At 39.8% G+C, this 20952-nt stretch overlaps 1 protein-coding gene and 1 long non-coding RNA gene across 2 annotated transcripts in view; one reads left to right on the top strand and one right to left on the bottom strand.

Annotated features, from left to right (window-relative positions):
- Positions 1-202: 202 nt before the first annotated feature.
- On the bottom strand, positions 203-15271 carry LOC115415097 (uncharacterized). Its single transcript, XR_003934761.1, has 3 exons — positions 15159-15271; positions 3875-3880; positions 203-213 (listed from the first exon to the last, which is right to left on the bottom strand). It is a non-coding gene; the product is annotated as an uncharacterized LOC115415097 (long non-coding RNA).
- Positions 15272-15308: 37 nt separating this feature from the next.
- Positions 15309-20952, top strand: part of LOC115414846 (deleted in malignant brain tumors 1 protein-like) — a 35170-nt gene continuing 29526 nt past the window's right edge. The window contains exons 1-3 of the mRNA XM_030128209.1: positions 15309-15425; positions 15643-15955; positions 19275-19574. Coding sequence (XP_029984069.1) covers positions 15730-15955; positions 19275-19574 — 526 coding nt within the window. The 5' untranslated portion in view covers positions 15309-15425; positions 15643-15729. The remainder of the gene's footprint in view (positions 15426-15642; positions 15956-19274; positions 19575-20952) is intronic.

Genomic DNA, 20952 nt, shown 5'->3' with positions numbered 1-20952 from the left:
CATCCTCAAAGAAAACAGACGAAACAACAAACGCATCGATCATAGTGGACAAACTTTATATCGACGGACAATTATTTCGCAACTCCAAAATCACGCCATGGCTCTTCTGAACAATTTGTAATAGACTCATACATATAACTGTAACAACCCTGCATTTCGAACTGTAAGACTCACCCCGACATCGCTCCTAACAAAAAAAAAAAGAGTAACCGCCTGCTTGCCCTATAGAGGACTTATACATCTACCTCACTGTTGTTTTCTGTCTCTCTCTCTCTCTTTTTTTCTCTCTCTTATGTGTGTTTATGTTGCTTACATGTTATGTTGATGTCATACTCACCGTTATGTGTAGTTATGTGTTTAGTCATCTATGTTTAATGTACCGAAAATTGAGGCAGTTATAGCAACCAGCCCCCCTCCCTTCCCCCTCCCTATTGGCTTCTTCTCTACATCTTATTCAAGACAAGATATACCAAACACAGAATAATGCAGACACTTAATCTGGTTACGTGGAATGTACGTGGCTTCCGTACACAAACTAAAAGAATCCAAATCATCAATCATCTCATAAAATTAAAGGCTGATATATGTTTTATACAAGAAACCCACCTTACAAACTCAGAACTACAATATATTAAACTCAAACAATTCGATAAAATATTCTCATCCACGCTAAACACAAAACAAAGAGGTGTTTCTATCCTAGTCAATAAAAATATCCCATTCATCCATAACTCATCCATCATTGACCCACAAGGAAGATTTGTCATTGTTAATGCATCTATTAATCATACAACATTCACATTTGCAAACATTTACGGCCTAACAATGATGACCCATCCTTTTTCCATAACTTTTTCTCCTTACTGTATAATTCAGCAAATCATCATAGCCGGAGATTTCAACACCGTCATCGATCCCACAACTGACCGCTCTAGCACACCAGTAACACAAGACACTGGCACTCAACGAAATAATCAAAATACATGAAGGAACTTGGACTTGCGATAGTTGGAGAATGAAAAACCCATCATCTAGGCAATATTCATATTTTTCCTCCCACCATCAGTCTTCATCTAGAATCGACTTATTTCTTGTAAGTAATCAATTACCCAGCATATCCAAGAAACACAATCCATCCCATCATAATCAGTGATCACGCTCCAGTCTTCTTATCAATAAAAAGTCAAACACATCAAGTCCCCCACAAGGTGGCGATTCAATACGTCACTTTTGAGGATCCAGAATTTACCACATTAATCCAGAGAGAGTGGACATCCTTTCTAAAGATGAATGACTCTCCAGAGATCTCACCATCACTTTTATGGGAAACAGGAAAGACAGTCATTAGAGGAATAATCATTTCATATTCATCATATAAGAAACGACAGCAACAGGAACTAGAAACTAGTTTAGAAACAAAAATCAAACACCTTACACACCAACTACCAGCAATCCCTGTGAAGCAAAACAAAATGAACTAGCTCAACTTAAAACTCAATTGGAAAGCATCATACACAAGAAAACACAATTCATCATTCAACAACTCAAATATGAAAACTTTCAGTACAGTAATAAATCAAGTAAATATCTGGCTAATGTATTACAACACAAAAAAGAAAAAGCAATACCGGCTATACTAAATTCTACAGGTACAGTCACACATAACCCACAAGAAATCAATAATATATTTCACAAATTTTACAGCAACCTCTACTCTTCAAATAACAAACCCAGTCAAACAGAAATAGACACATTTTTAAATAATCTCAACCTACCAACAATACCATCTGATTTAGCCCACTTTTTAGATCACCACTCAGCCTCGAAGAACTACATAAAGCTTTGCTCAAAATGCCGAACAATAATCACCTGGACCAGACGGATTTCCTGCAGAATTCTACAAACATTTCTGGAACATATTATCACCACTACTCTTCAGAGTAACTACAGAAATAAAAACTACCTCCATTATACCCCCCACATGAACACTGCCATAATAACGTTACTGTTAAAACCCAATGAGGACCCAATACACCCCTCTAGCTATTGTCCTCTCTCACTAATCAATACAGATCTCAAAATTATCACAAAAACATTAGCAACTAGAATGGAAACAGTCATTCCAGTCATAATCCATCCCGACCAGACAGGCTTCATTAAAAATAGGCACGCCTCAGACAACATTCGCAGACTTTTAATTTGATGAACATCACAGCAAAAACACAACCAGGGCTCGTGACTGCGACTGAATTACGGTCGCATGCGCCTGAAAATTTCGGTAGTGCGACTGTTTTTGAGATTACGATCGCACGGTGCGCCAATAAAAAACTGAGCGAAAATTAATACGTGCGCCTAGAATAATGGCTGCGGAAGTAACTCGTCAGCTGAAAATAAACAAGCTCCACGCCCCGCTGACTGAAGCGGAAAATCTAGTCCCCCCCCTCGCGTGCGCACGCGGCATAAACAAAAGGATCAAATAACTCCACCGACGTTTGAAACAATCTCCTGACTTCAGGCGTGGTGTAGACCACAGTGACTAAGGGTACGTTACACGGCAACACTCCGCAAAGATTTCTCCTTTGCGTTATAAAATCATTCCGCGTTAAGACGCCGCCGCTATGATAACGATCTGCGTTAACATGAGTCCGCGAGGACGGCTGAATACGATGTAGTGGCCATGCCAGACCAGTAGCTGGCGATGTAGAGCTGTAGTGAAACAGTGGTGGTAAAACAGGCGCCTGCGCACAAACAATTTCCGGTTTAGACAGCCTTTAAATGAGGAGAAGAAGAAGAAGAGGAGAGGCAGACACACTATTTACAAACAACAATGGCGAGTGGTCGTACAAAGACGCAGGACTTCTTTGTCTGGACAGACGAGCTGAGCACAGTTAGCAGCACGTATGTTGTTCTGAAACCGGCCATTGATGTTGTGGTTGTTCCTTCTTTTTCTGCAGCTTTATTGTGTCATAGAGGCTGGCAAACCAGCTTGGAGGCGCATTACCGCACCAACTGGCCCGGAGTGGGTTACTGGCGGTTCTTGGCTGCGCACGCATGCGGTGACGTCATATTTTACCCCGAACGCTCCGACTCGCGTTAACACGGAGCTGGAATGCGGAGCGTATCGATAACGTTCCACCCTGGACCCTGGTATCAAAAGTTTCCGGATTCAAGCACTCCAGGCACCGTTTCCATGTTAACAGAAGGCTAATCCGCGATGAAATCTTCCTGGAGTCAACTGAATCCAACGCCGTGTAAACGGCCCCTAAGGGCCTTTAGGCCATGAAATAAAAAAGTTGGTTGTTGCAAATAATGGTGTGATTCTTCTCCAAGAACCAACTAAAGTATATACCACACATTGACAATTGTTTTGCACCTGTGTCAATGTAAGCTTTTTCTTTCATACTCTATTCAAATACTTTATTCTAGGTTGTTAACATTGCTAAATACATATAGGAATATTACTTGGTATGGCCAAGAGTTTTGCTTGTTCTCCAAATTTTTTATATAATAGTGGTGCGCCTAGATTTTAGCCTGTGCTCCTAACATTTTAGGGTTAGGAGCACAGTGCTCCTAACATTTTAGGGTTAGGAGCACAGTGCTCCTAGGTCAAAAAGTTAATTTTGAGCCCTGTCATTTCAATATTTTATCCAATATTGATTACAATTGTACTTCACCATCATAGTTAAAGCCCTATGATTCATTTAGGATCCATTTCTTATGAGACCAGCATGTTTTGTACATGCATTTGTGAAAGGTGACAAAAAAAAAAAAAAAAACATTAATTTTGAGTCTCCATGTCACACTCAGTAATTTTAAGTATTTTTACCCAAAATTTTCTTCTGTAAATTGCAACATGTCATGTGAAAGTACGTACTCAAACCTATCCATATATTAGATTGGTGATGGTTGGAAGGACTGTATTGATTGATTGGTTCGGACGACAGCTATCACTGCAGGTAGTCGTGTAAGGACTGGATTGATATTGATTACTGGTTAGTTATTTTGATCCACACACAAAGGTCACTCCAGGATGTTATTTTAAGGATCAGTGTCCTCTTGTATATTTATTTGCCAAATATGGTATCTATATAAATAGACAACACACAAAACATACATTAATTCTGCAAAGTTGCTTCACAGCACACAACATAATGTACATACAAACAACATAAAGTTATCATTAGCTATTCAAGCAAAAGAAGGTGAAATATAAACTCTATGCAAATGAATATGAACGAGTAGATGACACAAAGTAATGATGAGTCAGGGAGCCAGATCTTAACATTGCCGTCAATGGCTGTAGGAAGCCTGAAACAATCCACTAAGTGGCCACATGTGTAGCTAACTAGTCATTGATGCTCAACCATGCGGCCACCTAAAGGCACCAACTGACAGACACAAAGAATATAACATCCCTAACATAATCTGAACAGTGGCAGAGTCACGGAGCAGTCCACCACGGTTAACAACCACTCATAAACTCACTTAACATGAGCAACGGGCACTCACAGTTTACCAGTGCTATTATACAGCTTCACTAGCTTAGCAACATGAACATGAATAGAACGTAGCAAATGCTAACCTGCTAAACACGATAACACTGATGCTAACTAAGAACATCACACAACAGAGAGAAACTAGAAGCACTCGGAGAGCGCAAACCTCCACCAAGGCTGATCAGTGCCCCCCCCCCCCCCCCGTGCCCCCCCCCCCCCCCCCACGCCAAGGAGGTTATGTTTTTGCCAGGGTTTGTTTGTCTGTCTGTCTGTCCGTTAGTGTGCAACATAACTCAAAAAGTTATGGACAGATTTTGATGAAATTTTCAGGGTTTGTTGGAAATGGGCCCCCCCGTGGGCCCCCCCACCCCCGATCACCACCAAAATTTAATCATTTCTTCCTTATCCCATTTCCAACAAACCCTGAAAATTTCATCAAAATCTGTCCATAACTTTTTGAGTTATGTTGCACACTAACGGACAGACAAACAAACTCTGGCAAAAAACATAACCTCCTTGGCGGAGGTAACTACACACAACACACACACACACACACACACATCACCTCAAATGAAAAGAAATATACCAACAGTGAGAACCAGTAGCCACTTACATTCATTGGACGCATGATGGCAAACACATGAAATATAGAAAGTGTCCGTGAGGCACATTGAGTTTAGTTCCGCCAGCTTCTGGAATGAGCTCCGACTGACTGATGGGCGGGTCCGATAGTGTGAGCAAAACGCTAGCTCGAATGACAGATAGGTACAGGTTGATGATCGACTGGCTGATAGAGGTGGGATAATTCAGAGGAAAGGTGATGACATTAGTTAGTCAAGAGCGGGTCCCTACTGGCTAATGAAGAGGATGCACAAAAAAACAAACACTGCCCATAGGGCTGCTGTACAGTCATTTTCCAACTTCTGAACACCATACATGGTATTAAACATGGAGATCAGTTATTTAGTTTAAACACATAGACTATTGAGCAGGAAATGTGTCCCTGTGGCACCGCTGGATCTAGTCCAACGAATTAATTTAATTTTATTAACAATTTCATGAATGAACTATACTAACATTTGAATATAGCATAACTTTGTACATTTACATGGTTTCTACCAACTTTATCTGTTGTCTAATATTTACCTAACCTTTCCGTTTCTCCACTCTAACCAAGGATGTGTTTTGAATTCCCTTGTCTGACTGTCACTGCATTAGGATGGTCCGGTCCAGTTCTCGTCTACACACACACACCACACACACACACACACACACACACACCTACCACACACACACACACACACACACACACACACACACACACACTTGCAGCCGCACCTCATTAATTTCAACCAAACCACCACTTAGCCAGTGTTCGATATAATTCAATGTGCCAATCACTGGCTGTTACAACAGTGGTTACTGTTTTTATAATAACATACAGGAGTTACACTTACCAGGTAGGATGGTGACGTCATCAGACTGTCCTTCTGTACCATCAGCTAAGCTGCTGTGGCCTCTGCAGTCAGCAGGCTCTTACAGTAATACTAGCATTAGCAGCAGCCACAGCACAGCTGGACTGTCCCCTGCAGCCGGCAGTAGTAATGGTAGACTTACTGAAATACTGAAACAGTGTCATTTGGCTTTGTTTTCCTTTCATTTTTCAACACTGTCTTTCACTGTCTAGTGTTAGACCAGTCATTCCCACCGTACAATTTGATTACTTCCTTAGTAGTAAACGTCAGGTAACGTTACGCTTGACGGAAGCCCCACATGGTCCAAAAGTGTCTGCTTTGTAACACAGAGAAGTGGAATTTATGAACAGTAAAGTGAAAGTTATGTAACAAAACTGTGCCGATACTTATCTTTGCAAATTTTCAGTGGTTATATGGAAATTTGGGACCTTCTGTAGTGGGTATACGGCGTGTACCTGCGTATCACAAGACTACACCACTGGTACAAAATAGAAACCTGTACCATCTATGTAACAGTGGCGTTTGGTCAGGGGAGGCACATCATGATAAAAAAAGAAAAAAGTACATAAATAAATATTAATATTTTCCAGTGATCTGTGTTAAAGATGCATTTTCAGTATGACTCTACACGTTTTTGACATTTTATTAAGTAAAAATCGCCGAATGTGAGTATTTCGCGATCAAATACAGGGCAAAATTCTGAGTGAGTCAGTGCAGAGCTCTGCCTCAGATTTGACTGTGCAGTTCAATACAAACTGGGTCACATGATCCGTGCCCGTTTCTGTTCCTCAGCATATCGTCAATATGGACTTTACAGAAATATTTGTTATACAGTACGACTCTCTACAGTCTGTGTAATGTCTTTAATGTTCGTGTGAGAGAATTGTTCCTGCTGATCGTACATTAAAGTGCAGAGAAAGTCAGAAGGTGAGGCAGGCAGTACTCTGCCTCACCTCAAGGGGGCGTACATGAACTGACAGGGGCTTTGTAGCTGCATTACTGCTTTAATAGAAGCAATTGGAAGTCGCCAAACTAAAGCTAGCAGGTCAACAACAGCGTTTTTTATGCTCTGCCTGATCCGACTCACTATGGAGGATTGTATTGCAAAACTAAAACATTTCTCGAAACTGGACTAAGAGAAAATAAGGAAGACTTTTCAATCAAGTCATAGAGCTTTTCGTGGAGAAGGATGGGCGCATGGACTTCATCTATAAGTAAAAGTAAGGCCAAAAATGGTTTGAAGTTTTTGTTTTTTAAAAATAAGATGGGAGTAAGTAGAAAAAATTAAAGTACTTGACAACTAAATTTTTGGCCTAATTTTTTTTTCCTTATAATTTTGATAGACAACCTGTTGGGTTAATGAAAGTATATTTTAAATTTTTAAAGTGTACATTTTTGATAAAAAAAAGTTTTACCCCATCTTTGTTGACTCCTTCGGACAGCAATTCGCAAAACATGAATAAATCGAAACACAACACAACCTTTATTAAAATTGATTAAAGCACCAGAACTTAAAGTTTGAAAAATAACAAAGTTTTACTGAAGGTTAAAATTAAATACGTGCGGCACACATCTCTATACTTTAATTTATTTACAGTATATGAATTGCTTAGACACAAGAAGGGTGCTCTATCCATTTCTATAAAAGAAACGTTCTTTGTAGACAAATATGTTCCTGTGTATATGTGTTGGTGTAAATGTAGTTGAAAGCGGAATGCTGATGGGATATGAAGCATTACTAGTTGTCAGATGAATATTGAAATTAGATGCTCTTTTCAGTTCTTACAATTGTAAATCTGACTCAAGAAAAGTCAGTGCCTCACCAGCCATAAACCTCACCGCACTTCACTGATTTTTACCTCCGCCAGGAAGTATTGTGATCGCTTTGCTTTGTGTTTGTTTGTTTGTTAGCAAGATAACTCAAAAAGTTAAGGATGGATTTTCATGAAATTTTCAGGAAATGTTGATACTGGCACAAGGAAGAAATGATACATTTTGGTGGTGATGGGGGGGGCAGATCTGTCTTGGCGGAGGTCTGCGCTCTCTGAGTGCTTTTCTTGTTAAACATGTGGAGGGTAAAGGGGCATCTGCAAGGCTTTTCTTTAGACTTCTCCTCTGCTTTCAACACCATCTAGCCCCACATTTTAACCAAAAGGCTTTTAGAACAGTTTAAAATCAGTAAAAATCTGATGGGCTGGATTTTAGACTTTTTAACGGACAGGTCACAAAGATGAGGATAAATGGGGTTTTGTCCGACCCAGTGTTCTCCTCCACTGGTTCCCCTCAAGGCTGTGTCCTGTCACCACTACTATACATTCTCTACACAGATATGTGTCAGAGTAATATGAAAACAGGGCCGTCACGGAGTCACTTTAATTAGAGGTCAGACTATAGAGCAAGTGCAATCATACAAATACCTTGGGACTATAATTGATGAAAAACTGAGTTTTAATGAAAATTGCAGATCTGTGTAAAACGGCCATCAGCGCCTTTACTGCCTTAGAAAACTGGCACATTTCCACATTGACCGAACCATTTTAACTTTGTTTTATCGTTCCTTTATTGAGTCTGTTTTATCTTTTGCCTGGTGGCGTGGTTCAGTCAGACCTCAGTTGCAGAGAGAAACTCACTGAATCAAATAGTTAGATGGTCCAGTCACCTGATTGGTGAGTCCCAGTCTTGTCCCGCCTCCCTGTACACTAAACAAGTACAGAGGATGGCTTCATCAATTCTTAATAATGGCTCCCATCCTTTACAAGGTGAATTCCAGCTCCTTTCCTCTGGACAGAGGTTCTTAATCCCAAGGTGCAGGACACAGCGTTATAAAAACAGCTTTGTTCCTGTCGCCGTCACTGAACTCAATAAGAAATAGTGACATTGCACTTTATGAACGTAATTTAGTTATTTATTCTATGTCTTTGCTTATTTATTGTTATTGTGACTTCAAATTTTTAAATTTTATGCTCTTATTGGTTTTTATCCCAGACTGTTTAATCTTCTCTGGGTTTTTATTGTGTTTTATTGCATCTTGTTTTTATTTATTTCAATTATTTATTTATTTATGTTATTCTTTTACTTATCCATGCTGCTATACTGATGAATGATGGAACACTGAGTACTTTTTGTCCTTTTTGTAAGCTTGATCAAGTACCTGCCTAATATGGTCAATGTATGTCTTGTTGTAATGCCAAAGCAATCACCTCTACTCCAAAACAAATCTACCCATGGGCATAAATAAAGTAAACCTTGATCCTTGAACCTTAAAAAAGGCTGAATGGTCAGTTGCAACATTGTGCTCATCCATTACACAACTGCAACACTTTTTCCACATAATACACACAGAGACCTTCACATGCACATTTCATTAGCATATTGATATCAAATAGAGGGTCCAGTGATGATGATTTTAATGTAAAGTGTGATGTTTCAATGTGCCATGTGCATGCACCTTACTGTTTGTTATTTTATTTGTAGAGGTTAATGAACACTGATCACATCACATACTGTACACAAGAGAATAAATATACAAACTGAAGTCATGTCCATTTATAAATGAATCTGTAAAACACCTCTTAGCTTGAACTGAAACATTAGGAAAGGCTCTACTGTCAGAGCGGTTCATATTAGGACTTATGACCTACTGTGCACTGTGCCATTTCATGTCTATTATGAAACACTTGAGGTGAGGGGTGGGTATAAATTTTAGCTCCAATGTGTAGTGAAAAACTTACAACACATTTAACCAGAAGACAAGAGAGTAATAAATACTTCTTCTGTCCCTTATTGAATGATTGAGAGCTGCTGCCAGATAAGGACTTGTGATGAGAAAAAACCTGCTTCAAATGTTGTGAGGTAAGGAAAATACTTTCACCACTGTTGCACCACTGTTTAATAACCTGTTCTTGCAGATTAGAGCTCAGTGTCTATACCACATTTTGACTCAAAATGATGAACGTTATTTCAGTAAATTCAGACCACAAATACAGGTCATTTTAAGAGCTTGAGTTTCAATCGGTAATATGTGATTAATTTATTTAATGTAATTATGAGGTGGCATGGATTTGGACTCATATCATGTGTTGTGCTCTGTTAACACTATGATTCTGTGCAGATGGTCACTGAGATTTTAATTTCGTCTACATAATGTGACAGAAAAGAATGGCGATAGTTTAACATACTGTATGTCTAAGTTCAACAATGACAGTGACAGTTATGTAACCATTATAAACTGTTCTACTGCAGGAATTTATTATTCTAGCATAGAACAAATGGTGAAACAACATAGCCAAAAAGTAAAACAATTGTTAATTCTGTAAAAATACTTTCTACTGTTACTTTTTTGACAGAATTTCTTCAGAACAACATGATGTTCATTTCTGTTGAAAAGCTACACTTGGCATGTTATTTGTCACTGGGTGAGTTTCTCATTTGTTTAGCTTTAAAAATTGCTTTATAAATTTTGCCTTTAAAATTCCCTAAATACAGAATCAAAAATGTTTTGACTGGTAGTTGTGATTTTTCACCTGTGTTCTGCTGAGTCTACCACTGTTGACAGGTCAGTATGTTACAGTTAGGTTTAATGACTGAAACATCCTATTCAAATTTTGCCATAGTCCTGCCTCAAAAAAAGGATATGTTACAGTATGCTGTGATAATCATCAGTTATTTATGTTTTGATCCAGATTGTGAAAAGTACGGCTGGTGGGAGGTAAACGTGTTCTGGTAGAGTGGAGGTCTTCTACATGAACAGCTGGGGGACAGTATGTGATGACATTGGGAGATGAGCAATGCTGAAGTGTTGTGTCGAGAGCTTAATTGTGGAAGCTATCGCAGTCAAAAAAGGCCTTCTTTGGACAGGAAGTAACAGCGTCTGGCTGGATAATGTACAGTGCTCTGGTAGTGAGTCTTCCATCCTCAACTGTCCACACAATCGTCTAGGAGATCACGACTGTAACCATGGAGAAGATGTTGGTGTTATCTGTTCAGGTATCATTCTGTGTGTATCTTTTTTTTTACTGACCACCTGTCATGATTTTAAGCTGAATCATGCCTGGTATCCTACATTTAAAATAACCTGAAAAGCACGGGTTAGCTCCAGCAACCAAGAAGCTGAGCCAAGACCAATAACGCATCTATCAAAGGAAAAATGAAGAATTGTATCTGCAGGAGCTGAACTTGGGGGAGGTCACACCTTTCTCTTATAGCTCACTTCTCTGGCTCCAAATCAAAAGTAAATATAAATAGGATGATCAAACGTCCTCTTTTGTCTGGACATGTCATCTGTTCCTGTCCCGAGGGTCCGGGCTATCGAGGACCGACCCTAGCCATATTAATAATAATACAGAAATATAAAAATGGCTCGATAACATTAACTTGGTGCCAATACTGATACAAAAAAAAAAACTCAAAAGGCATTTATTTACATGTCCATTTTCCATACCATTATTATTTATTTTGTTCCTATCCCTGCATTATTTTTGTGTTGTTTTCTCTTTACATTTTCTTTATCTCTTTTTTTCATTTTTTCTATCTTTTATTTTCATCTGACAGCTTATTAATTTATTGGCATTTTTTAAAATTCATAATCTATTTATCTCCCCCAGTATTCCCCCTCTTGCATTTTCTTCCTCTATTTATTTCTCCAAACTATTTATTCCTGTGTGTCCTTTTTTTCTGTATGCATTTCTGCTTCATTAGGCAAATTGAGGGAGGGTGGTCTTTAAAGGCCTGTCTTGGGGTCAGCTCTTTCCTATGGTTAATTTGTATTAGGGTGCTGCGCTTGTCAGTGCAGAATGGCATACCTGGCACTTGTGGTCTAAAACACTAAAATATTTTTCTACATCATTTGCAGACAGTGTGCAGCTGGTCAATGGAAGTAATCGTTGCAGTGGGAGAGTGGAACTGTACCACAATAATCAGTGGGACGAGTGTGCGATAGTGGCTGGGGTAAGGAGGAAGCTGATCTAGCCTGCAGATTGGCCGGATGTGGCTCTTCTGTGGATCAGAGTGAAGTGTTAGATTTTGGAGAGGCACATGGGTTGTCTGGAGTCAAAGCCAACTGTTCAGGAAATGAGGAGTCTCTCTTTGAATGCAGTCTTCAGGAATTTCAGAATTTCAGCTGTGTTGATGCCACTGTTGTCTGCTCAAGTAAGTTACACATTTTCTTTTTGTCTTAAAATTACAACCTTTGTTGTCCATTCATTTTAAAGCAAATATAACATCAGTTTTCATTCTTTCAATGTCACAGATGCTAACATATTCGATTGGTCGGCGGGAATAATCGATGCTCGGGTCGAGTGGAGATGTACGATATGGGAGAATGGGGAACAGTTTTGTGATGACGGATGGGGGTTTGAAGATGCGACGGTTGCATGCCGACAAATGAATTGTGGGAATGCTCTGAGTGCAAAATCCGGTGCCTTTTTGGCAGCGGTGGAGGAAGAATTTGATTGATAACATTGACTGCATTGGTACGAGACATCCCTTTCTGACTGCCGTCAGAAAGGCTTTGGGTATCCATGACTGTAGGCACAGTGAAGATGCTGGGTTATATGCACAGGTATGTATCTGACAGGGATGACAGGTTTTGTTACCCACATGCATGATTCTGAAAAATTGTTACAAAGTGTAGGAGAAAATGCTGGTTGAATGTCCAGGTGTGAATGTGTGAGAGGAGTAGTTCATGGGACATCTGTATGACTGAGAATCAAAGACAATGCTGCGAGATCTATGAAGTCCTGAAAGGTTTAGTTTGACATTTTGTACTGGTTCACTACTTAAAGGAGTGATATTTTCCTTTTTTAAATGGAATTATACATTTTAAAACATTCCCTGTGGTCTACATAAACTGTAAATGCTTTTTCTTGGGTCTGAAATCTTCATTATTCAACTCACAGTCCATCTTCAACAATATTTCTGAGTAATGACACCAGAAAGGTCATTTTGAGTGCTGGGCCCTTTAAATGCACGAGCCACTTTACACCCCACCCCCTCCAGGTTGTTGGCTGTGCTGTTCTGTCCCATTCAGCCACTTGTGTTCGTTAAAACAACCAACCACTGAACATTTTAGGTAATCGGCTTGAAGTTTGGACATATTTTCAGTATGGACTACAACTGCATCTGCTGATAAACAGTTATGGCGTACGCGGAGAAATGTTCCGTTGGAAAGTCTTGACCTTATATGTGCAAAATGTCGTGACGTAACTAGTTATAGACAGTAACTAATTAAGAAGGAATGAAAATGGTTCATGCCATGGTTCGTTTTTTTCCGGTACGGGAAGAACGAAAACCCCTCAAAATGTCTATTAATGCATTTATGAATTTTTTTGGGCGACACGGTGGTGCAGTGGTTAGCACTCGTGCCTCACAGCAAGAAGGTCCTGGGTTCGATTCCAACACCAGTCGACGGGGGTGGGACCTTTCTGTGTGGAGTTTGCATGTTCTCTCCCCGTGTCTGCGTGGGTTCTCTCCAGGTACTCCGCTTCCTCCCACCATCCAAAGCATCCAAAGCAATGCACTAATAGGTTAATTGGTTAATCTAAATTGCCCATAGGTGTGAATGTGAGAGTGATTGTTTGTCTCTATATGTTCAGCCCTGCGATGAACTGGCGGACTTGTCCAGGGTGTACCCCGCCTTCGCCCCTATGTAGCTGGATAGGCTCCAAGCGACCCCGTGACCCCTAGTGAGGATAAAGCAGGTTCAGAAAATGAATGAATGAATGAAATGGGTTGTAGAAATCCACAAAATTTTTGCCAAAATGAATATAAAGACAGCTTTGCAGCACCTGGAGGGTTTCAAATTCAAACTTTTTGAACTATTAGGGTCCCAAATACACAAATAAATGTACCAAAGACTAATAAAAGTGTGTTTAGCAAAAATATGACCCCTTTGAGAAAGACCTGCATCAAAATTAATATGTCAACACTCTAAAAAAAAACAATGTTAAAAAACTTTTTCCTTTTTTCATACACTTTTCATGACAGAGTCATTATCATGTTTGATTGGAGGGGCAAGGGCTTCAAAATAAAGCCAATGCACTGATGGTGACTGGGGTTGCTCCAAAAAGCCCTGAGTACCATAACCATATACCCAACATTCTATAAAAAATAGTTTAACTAATTATTTTCTTTCATCATTCAGGTCTCTTTCATTATTTGTACCCTCTAAAAAGAGTTCTGGTGGTTCATATTTATTTTTTCTCCTAACCCCCCAACCCATAATCAGATCTCAGTTTGAATAAAAGGGTTTCATGTCTGCTGTTTTGGGGTTTAATTGACAGATCTGTATGTCAGACTGTCGGAGCTTGTGTTTATTTAATTCAAACACTTTTTTTTTCTCCTGACAGACAGCTCCACTGTAGTTACAGTTAATAAGTTGCACTGGCCATGACCCTATCAGACACCCTCATACCCCATAATTCTGCCTCTTTCATCCAAATACGGTCACTTCAGGGTGGAAAACAGCTAGGATTGCAACAGTCCAAACTCAAACTACCAGCCTTAGAATGGCAGGTCACAAACAATAGCTGACAACAGAGCTTCTCTGTCCATTTACTTATATGCAGTGTTATATGCAAAAAGATTTTAAAACTGAACCAAAGAATTAGGCTGTTTTAATCTGTAGAATGCAGATTCTATTTGTCAGTTTTTATTACATCACCAATATTCATTATATTATTTCATCCCAATTAAACTAAATCATACAAGTCTGTTTACTGCTTAAAATATGTTTCAGTGTTTACCATCAATTTATAGTAAATACACTGTGTTCTTCATCATCCAATCTTGATATTTATAAGAACACATAAAAAATATATTTGGTGTTAATAGAACTCATTTACTTGTTTTAATAGCTCTGTCTTCACTTTTGGGGGCAGTCATGGCCTAGAGGGCTGGAGAGTTGGCTTGTGACCGAAGGGTCGCCTGTCTGATTTCCCCAGACTGGCAAAAATTGTTGGTTGATGTGTCCTTGAGCAAGGCACTTAACCCCCTCATTTGCTCCCTGGGTGTTTGATATGGCCAGCCCACTGCTCCTAGTCTGCAGTGTGTGTGTGTTCCTGCATGTTCTAGTGATGGGTTAAAAGCAGGTCAATTCGGTGTGTGATGCATGTATACTGATAAATAAGAATCTGAATTAATTCAATTTTTTGCCTTCCTACCTAGAATCAATCAGATTGAATGGTGGGACTGACCGCTGCTCTGGCAATTTGGAGGTGTACCGTGGTGGCAGATGGGGGAAAGTCTGTAACAATAACTGGGGCCCACGTGAAGAAAAGATGCTGTGTTACGAGCTCTCCTGTGGAGCTCCGATCAAAACACATGACACCCAATCTACAGAGAAAACAGTGGACAAAGGAGTTATTTGAGTAACTGCTCTGTGGATGTGAACTCAATCACAACTGTACATTTACAGAAAACCCAGAGAGGTGTGAGGGTGTTTCTCTGTCCTGTAAAGGTAAGACAGCATGTTCAGAAAGAATAGTAAAGGCTCTAATCGGTGGATTTCTTGTAATCCATTTTTATTTAAGTTTGGCTTTTTCCATGATGTTTTCAGTATCTCAATATTTACACCTCTGCTAAGTTCCTACATAAGCTGAATGTGTTCAAAATAATCCAACTCTTATTAGCATTCAGTGTATGAACAGTTGAAACATGATAGAAACTTCTTTCAGGTACTCCATTTAGGATTGTGAACGGCACTGATCGATGCTCTGGCAGAGTGGAGGTTGTGCACAGTGGTGAGTGGGGAACAGTGACTGATGAATGGTGGGACATCTTGGATGCCGACGTCCCTGTGCAGAGAAATGGACTGTGGGACGGCTTTGGCAGCAAAATCTGGAGCCTTCTTTGGTGAAGGTCAGGGACGTATCTGGTTGAATAGGATCAACTGTTTGGGTAATGAGTCTTCCATTGTGAACTGTGAGCGTTCTTCATTTGGACCAAGCGATTATGGTCATAACAGAGATGCTGGTGTGGTGTGTTCAGGTAAGTACGACTTCATACACAGTGACTAAACTACTTAAGCATTTGATATGAGATAAATATTTGATGACTCAAAAAATGTAGCTATTTTTCTCACTTAAGAACTCTGTTGAATGCCAAAAAAAAAAAAAAAGATCAAGTGTGTATTTACCTTCGGAGGTAAAAAAGAAATTCAAGAATGACAACATAGATGAAGTGGTTGCATCTTATAACAGGGATTAAAGTTCTCCCGTCACCACGACGGATTTCCGTCAAATAGAAAAATTGAGGGGGGGGGGGTGTCATATTGAAGTAACTTCCCCACGTGTTTTGCAGAGTCCAGTCGGCACCGGGTCCTGGGTCTGCTGTCCTGAATCTGCAGGTGTTTAACACAGGCACGCCATGCACAGGGGGCTGATAGGTTTAACAATGATGATAATAAGATGACTTCTTTATTTTTATGTCGGGAGGAGAGATTGATGACTATTTCTCTTTGGAAGGAAAACGCTGCTCATTCTGTGCCTCAGAAACACATGGACAAGTTCAGCTTTAACCGAAGTTCAGCCTCCAGACGCTAACTTTAGTTTAGTGCTAACAAGTAGCTTTCATTATGAAAGAACCACAGCGAAAAGGGAAGAAGACAGAACTGATCTACATGTACCTTCATGTTTGGGGTCATAGCTTATCTCCTCTTGCCGGTATATGACTTGTGTTTGTGTGTATGTGCCCTTCCCGTGCGTGCGGCTGTGCGCGCCGCGGCCTTACGCGGTTACGCACCCAACTGCATAAGTGCTTGATTTTGACCCGTTAAGCATCTTATTTCAATCTGTGTGGTACAGTACGAAGATAAAATTGAATGAATGAGTAACACCCTTGGTATTTGCAAAGCCACTGCATTTTAAATACCCTCAGAGAGTATCTGTAACGGAATATAATTTCTGTTTCAGTTGACGAAATTTCTTCCAATCAAAAGAGAAACATGATATGGCGGGGGGGGGGGGGGGCTCAGGTTTGACGACATACAGATTATTTTGGCTAGCATATACGACATCATGGACACGTTTGTAGAGGAAGGTGCTGAAGTGTAAGTATTGAGAGATGCGTGAAACATAGATGGAGGGTGGGCATGGCTTGATGAGAAGGGAGACGATGGAACTCCAATTAGCTCATGGTGCAGATAAATGAAGCAGCCTGGTGCGTGCATGTGCGTAGTTTGCCACAAGAAAATTCTGTATGGTTGCAATGGTAAAAAAAGTCCTGATCCCCATCAATTTGAAGCTTCACATAAGGCTGCTGTGAGGTCTCTGCAGCACACATCGCGGTTTACCCGGCACCGCAGTGACAACAACAAAGTGAAAAGTTCTACAATGTGCCATGTGTCTCTGGAACAGAAGCGTACATCCGGGATGACCAACCTTGAAACTTTGGTTTCAGTGCCAAAAGCAGAAAAAATAAAAGATTAGTTGGTTAGGGTTACATTTACACAGACATTTTCCCCAAAATTCATGTGCTGTTGGAGTTGAGTTATGTTTTAGGAGTTCCTAATTGTTAAATAAAAAGTTTTTCACTCATTTTTGCAGTAAGGTTTTCTTCTAGTTATTATTTTCACTTGCTTCAAGGTTTTCATACCCTTTAAAATTAACCAGAGAGCACCAAAATTGACCTGAAGCTTTAAAAATTTTCTGGGGGAGGGACCCCCAGACCCCCCCACCATACCACTCATGACATTTTTTCTATCCATGTTACTAATCTTCTACACCTGTACACTCTCCCATTCAGTGTGTTTTACAGTATTGCCAATTTTGACTATATAAACTTGTACGCTATAGTAGTATTGTATTGCATCATTTGTAATAGTGGCCAATGATTTTGACCAAAGAAAATTTTCAGTCAGATGAAAAATTTTTGCTTTAATCCCTGTCTTATAAATACATTGTTAACAATGAACTAATGTCTTTCAAGGAAAAGTGTTTTAACAGTTAACCTTCATCCTACCATGACAGTTTACATACAAAACTTACCAAGTGGGGTCTTTTATGACCCCAGTCTTATTTTGGATGCAATTCAGTATGAATTGAAAAAAATTGTCATGATATGTCACTTAGTCAAATAGTTAGTATGCAGCAATGTAACCAAAGTATAAAAATACATTTTGTAGTGATGTTTATTGTGAAATGGTCAATGGAACAATCAACAAACAACTAATCTGACAAATGCTTGTGCAGCAGGATATCGAGCAGGTCTACCTCTCAAAGCCATATTTCACTGTAAAGGAAAAGAATATCATGTTACAGATAGATTATTACAGGTAAGTATGTTAGAAAACATATGTGTCATCAGACACATACTGCCAATTGGGAAAAAATGTTGGGTCATCCATGACCCCGGACACTCAGTCCATCATAACAGTTCAGTTGATGTGATGATCCAAAACTTTTTATAATACAAACACCGGATGACACCAAGGAATAAACTCCTGAAACCATGAATAAATGTTTCAGTTTAACACACAATGACACACATGAAACAACATCTGGGGTCATAAATGACCCGCTTGGTAGGATGAAGGTTAAATAGTCTTCACTTTGTGAAAGTTCCCTCAATATAAGGCATTCCAATTTATTTAGATGGTTTAAAAAAAAAACCAAAAACAAAAAAACACAAAAGTTAAACCTGGTTCTTGTCTGATGGACATTCTTTGGCTTTACACACACTCGCTGGTAAAAATAATGTTACATTTTTTATGATCAAAGTGGTCCTGACTGAACTGCATTGAAATACATAATAACAATATATTCTTCATGAAGCAAGAAAATTGCTTAGTAATTGTTTAACAATGACAAAAGTAGTTTAATTAATCTATGTAGTTATATGGTTTTAACAAACAATGCTACAAAGCTGATAAACATGTTATTATGGTACTATTACTTATATAGTAATGTTGAAATATAGATTTTAAAGGACTTGTAAGGGTTACCTTTAAAGTGCGTTAACCCGTCATCACCCATTTTTCAACCCAAGTGATAGCCTAAGTATCATGAATCCATTGATCTTTCCGTGATACGCACCTGAATCACTCCCCTCACGGTGAACAACTTCAAAGTGTACTTCAACACAACCAGTCCATTTGTTTACATACCAAACTGAAACCTAAACCAAACTGTCACTCAGTCCTTTTCAGAATTCCACGTAGCCGCAGTATGGCTGCAGCAGCAGCAAACAAGGAAACAGCTTCATTGCTTCATTAGAGATTTGATGAAAAATTGTTGACGAATGTCATACACAGCTATAATGTGTGACAATTTCCTGGTGATTCTTGACAGTCTCTTCTTTTCTGTTTTAGCTTCCATCAGACTGGTCAATGGGACAGACCGGTGTTCAGGCAGGGTGGAGGTCTACCATGATGACCATTGGTCACCAGTTCTTAACTTAAACTGGGGAATAAATCAAGCTACAGTGCTTTGCAAAGAGATCAACTGTGGAGATGCTGCACAGTTTTCAGGATCATCTTCTCAGGTTGACGAACTGAGAGGATATAAAGTCAGTTGCACCGGTACAGAGAGCTCTCTGACACAGTGCACACTGACAGAATATGTCAGGACCAGCAGTGATCATATGAACGATGCATCTGTTGTTTGTTCAGGTAAGATTTCAGACATTTTCAACAAACAGACTGGGATGATTTTTGTAGGGTAAATTTATTAGGTGATGTTTTGTTATTTACAGGTATTGTTAAATTGGCTGGTGGGCCTAACCGCTGTGTTGGAAGAGTGGAGCTCTATGACAAAGGCCAGTGGGGGGCAGTGTGTGGTGAATCCTGGGACATGTTTGATGCAGCAGTGGTGTGTCGACAGCTGAACTGTGGGATGGCTCACAAATCACCACCACGCCCAAATATGGTCATGGCACAGGACTGGTCTGGACTGGTCAGATTGACTGCCGTGGACAGGAGTCCATACTGTCTCTTTGCCCACGAAGTTCATTTAGCAACAACACTTGCAACATCAACTCAGTTGCTGGTGTCACCTGTACAGGTATGACCAACTATAGTCATTACTGTTTACACTTTTTTGCACAGAATTCTAAATTCATATCCATGTGCTCTTAATAATTCTCATCCTATTTTACAAGGTTTTCATTGAATTGCAAAATGCACAACCTGCAATTGTGTTCTGTTGCATCTTATATTGTATACACTGAACAAGAATTGTTTTGCCATGCACTTGAATTCTTTTGATGTTTTTTTTCAAAGAATGCAATATTTCTAATGATGTAAGTGATTTTTATTATTTTGTTAAACTCACAGAGGGTTTGACAGTCCGATTAGTCAACGGTAACAATCGCTGCGCTGGCAGAGTAGAGGTTTTCAGTGGTGGAGTGTGGGGAACAGTATGTGACACAGATTGGACCAGGACTAAAGCGAAGGTGGTGTGTGAGCTGTTGGAGTGTGGAAGGTCTGCGAAGGTTCCTGAGGGTGCTGAGTTTCTTCAAGGCACTGGACCAGGATGGAAGCAACTGATTCATGTTTACCAATGTGACATCTCTTGAACAATGCTCAGTCAGAGGTTTCAGAAATTCCACATGTGGACATGAAAAGGACGCTGGTGTTGTTTGTGCAGGTAAAACCTTATAAAACTATGTGTAAAAAAACAGATAAACATATGAGCATTTCCTCTTTCATTGTATTTGGTTTATAGTTTACAAGTTTTTACTGTGGAAGTGTAATACCAGTTAGTTAAGCTTAATGCTCAAGCACCACTAACATGAGACCTTTCTACAGGTGATCCAACCTTACGACTGGTCAATGGTACTGACCGATGTTCAGGCAGAGTGGAGGTTCTGTATAATGTCTGTGGGGAACAGTGTGTGATGATGGCTGGGACATCAAGATGTGGATGTGGTCTGCAGAGCCAAGAACTGTGGAACTGCCCAGAAAGCCAAGTCCAGTGCCTTCTTCGGTGAAGGTCAGGGACCCATTTGGCTGAGTGATGTCAACTGTTTGGTAATGAGTCCACCCTTTC

This window comes from Sphaeramia orbicularis, chromosome 24 (assembly GCF_902148855.1).
Source record: "Sphaeramia orbicularis chromosome 24, fSphaOr1.1, whole genome shotgun sequence".
Classification (NCBI taxonomy): domain Eukaryota; kingdom Metazoa; phylum Chordata; class Actinopteri; order Kurtiformes; family Apogonidae; genus Sphaeramia; species Sphaeramia orbicularis.
The sequence above is the reverse complement of the archived record's forward strand: the minus strand, read 5'-3'. Positions and strand labels throughout refer to the sequence as shown.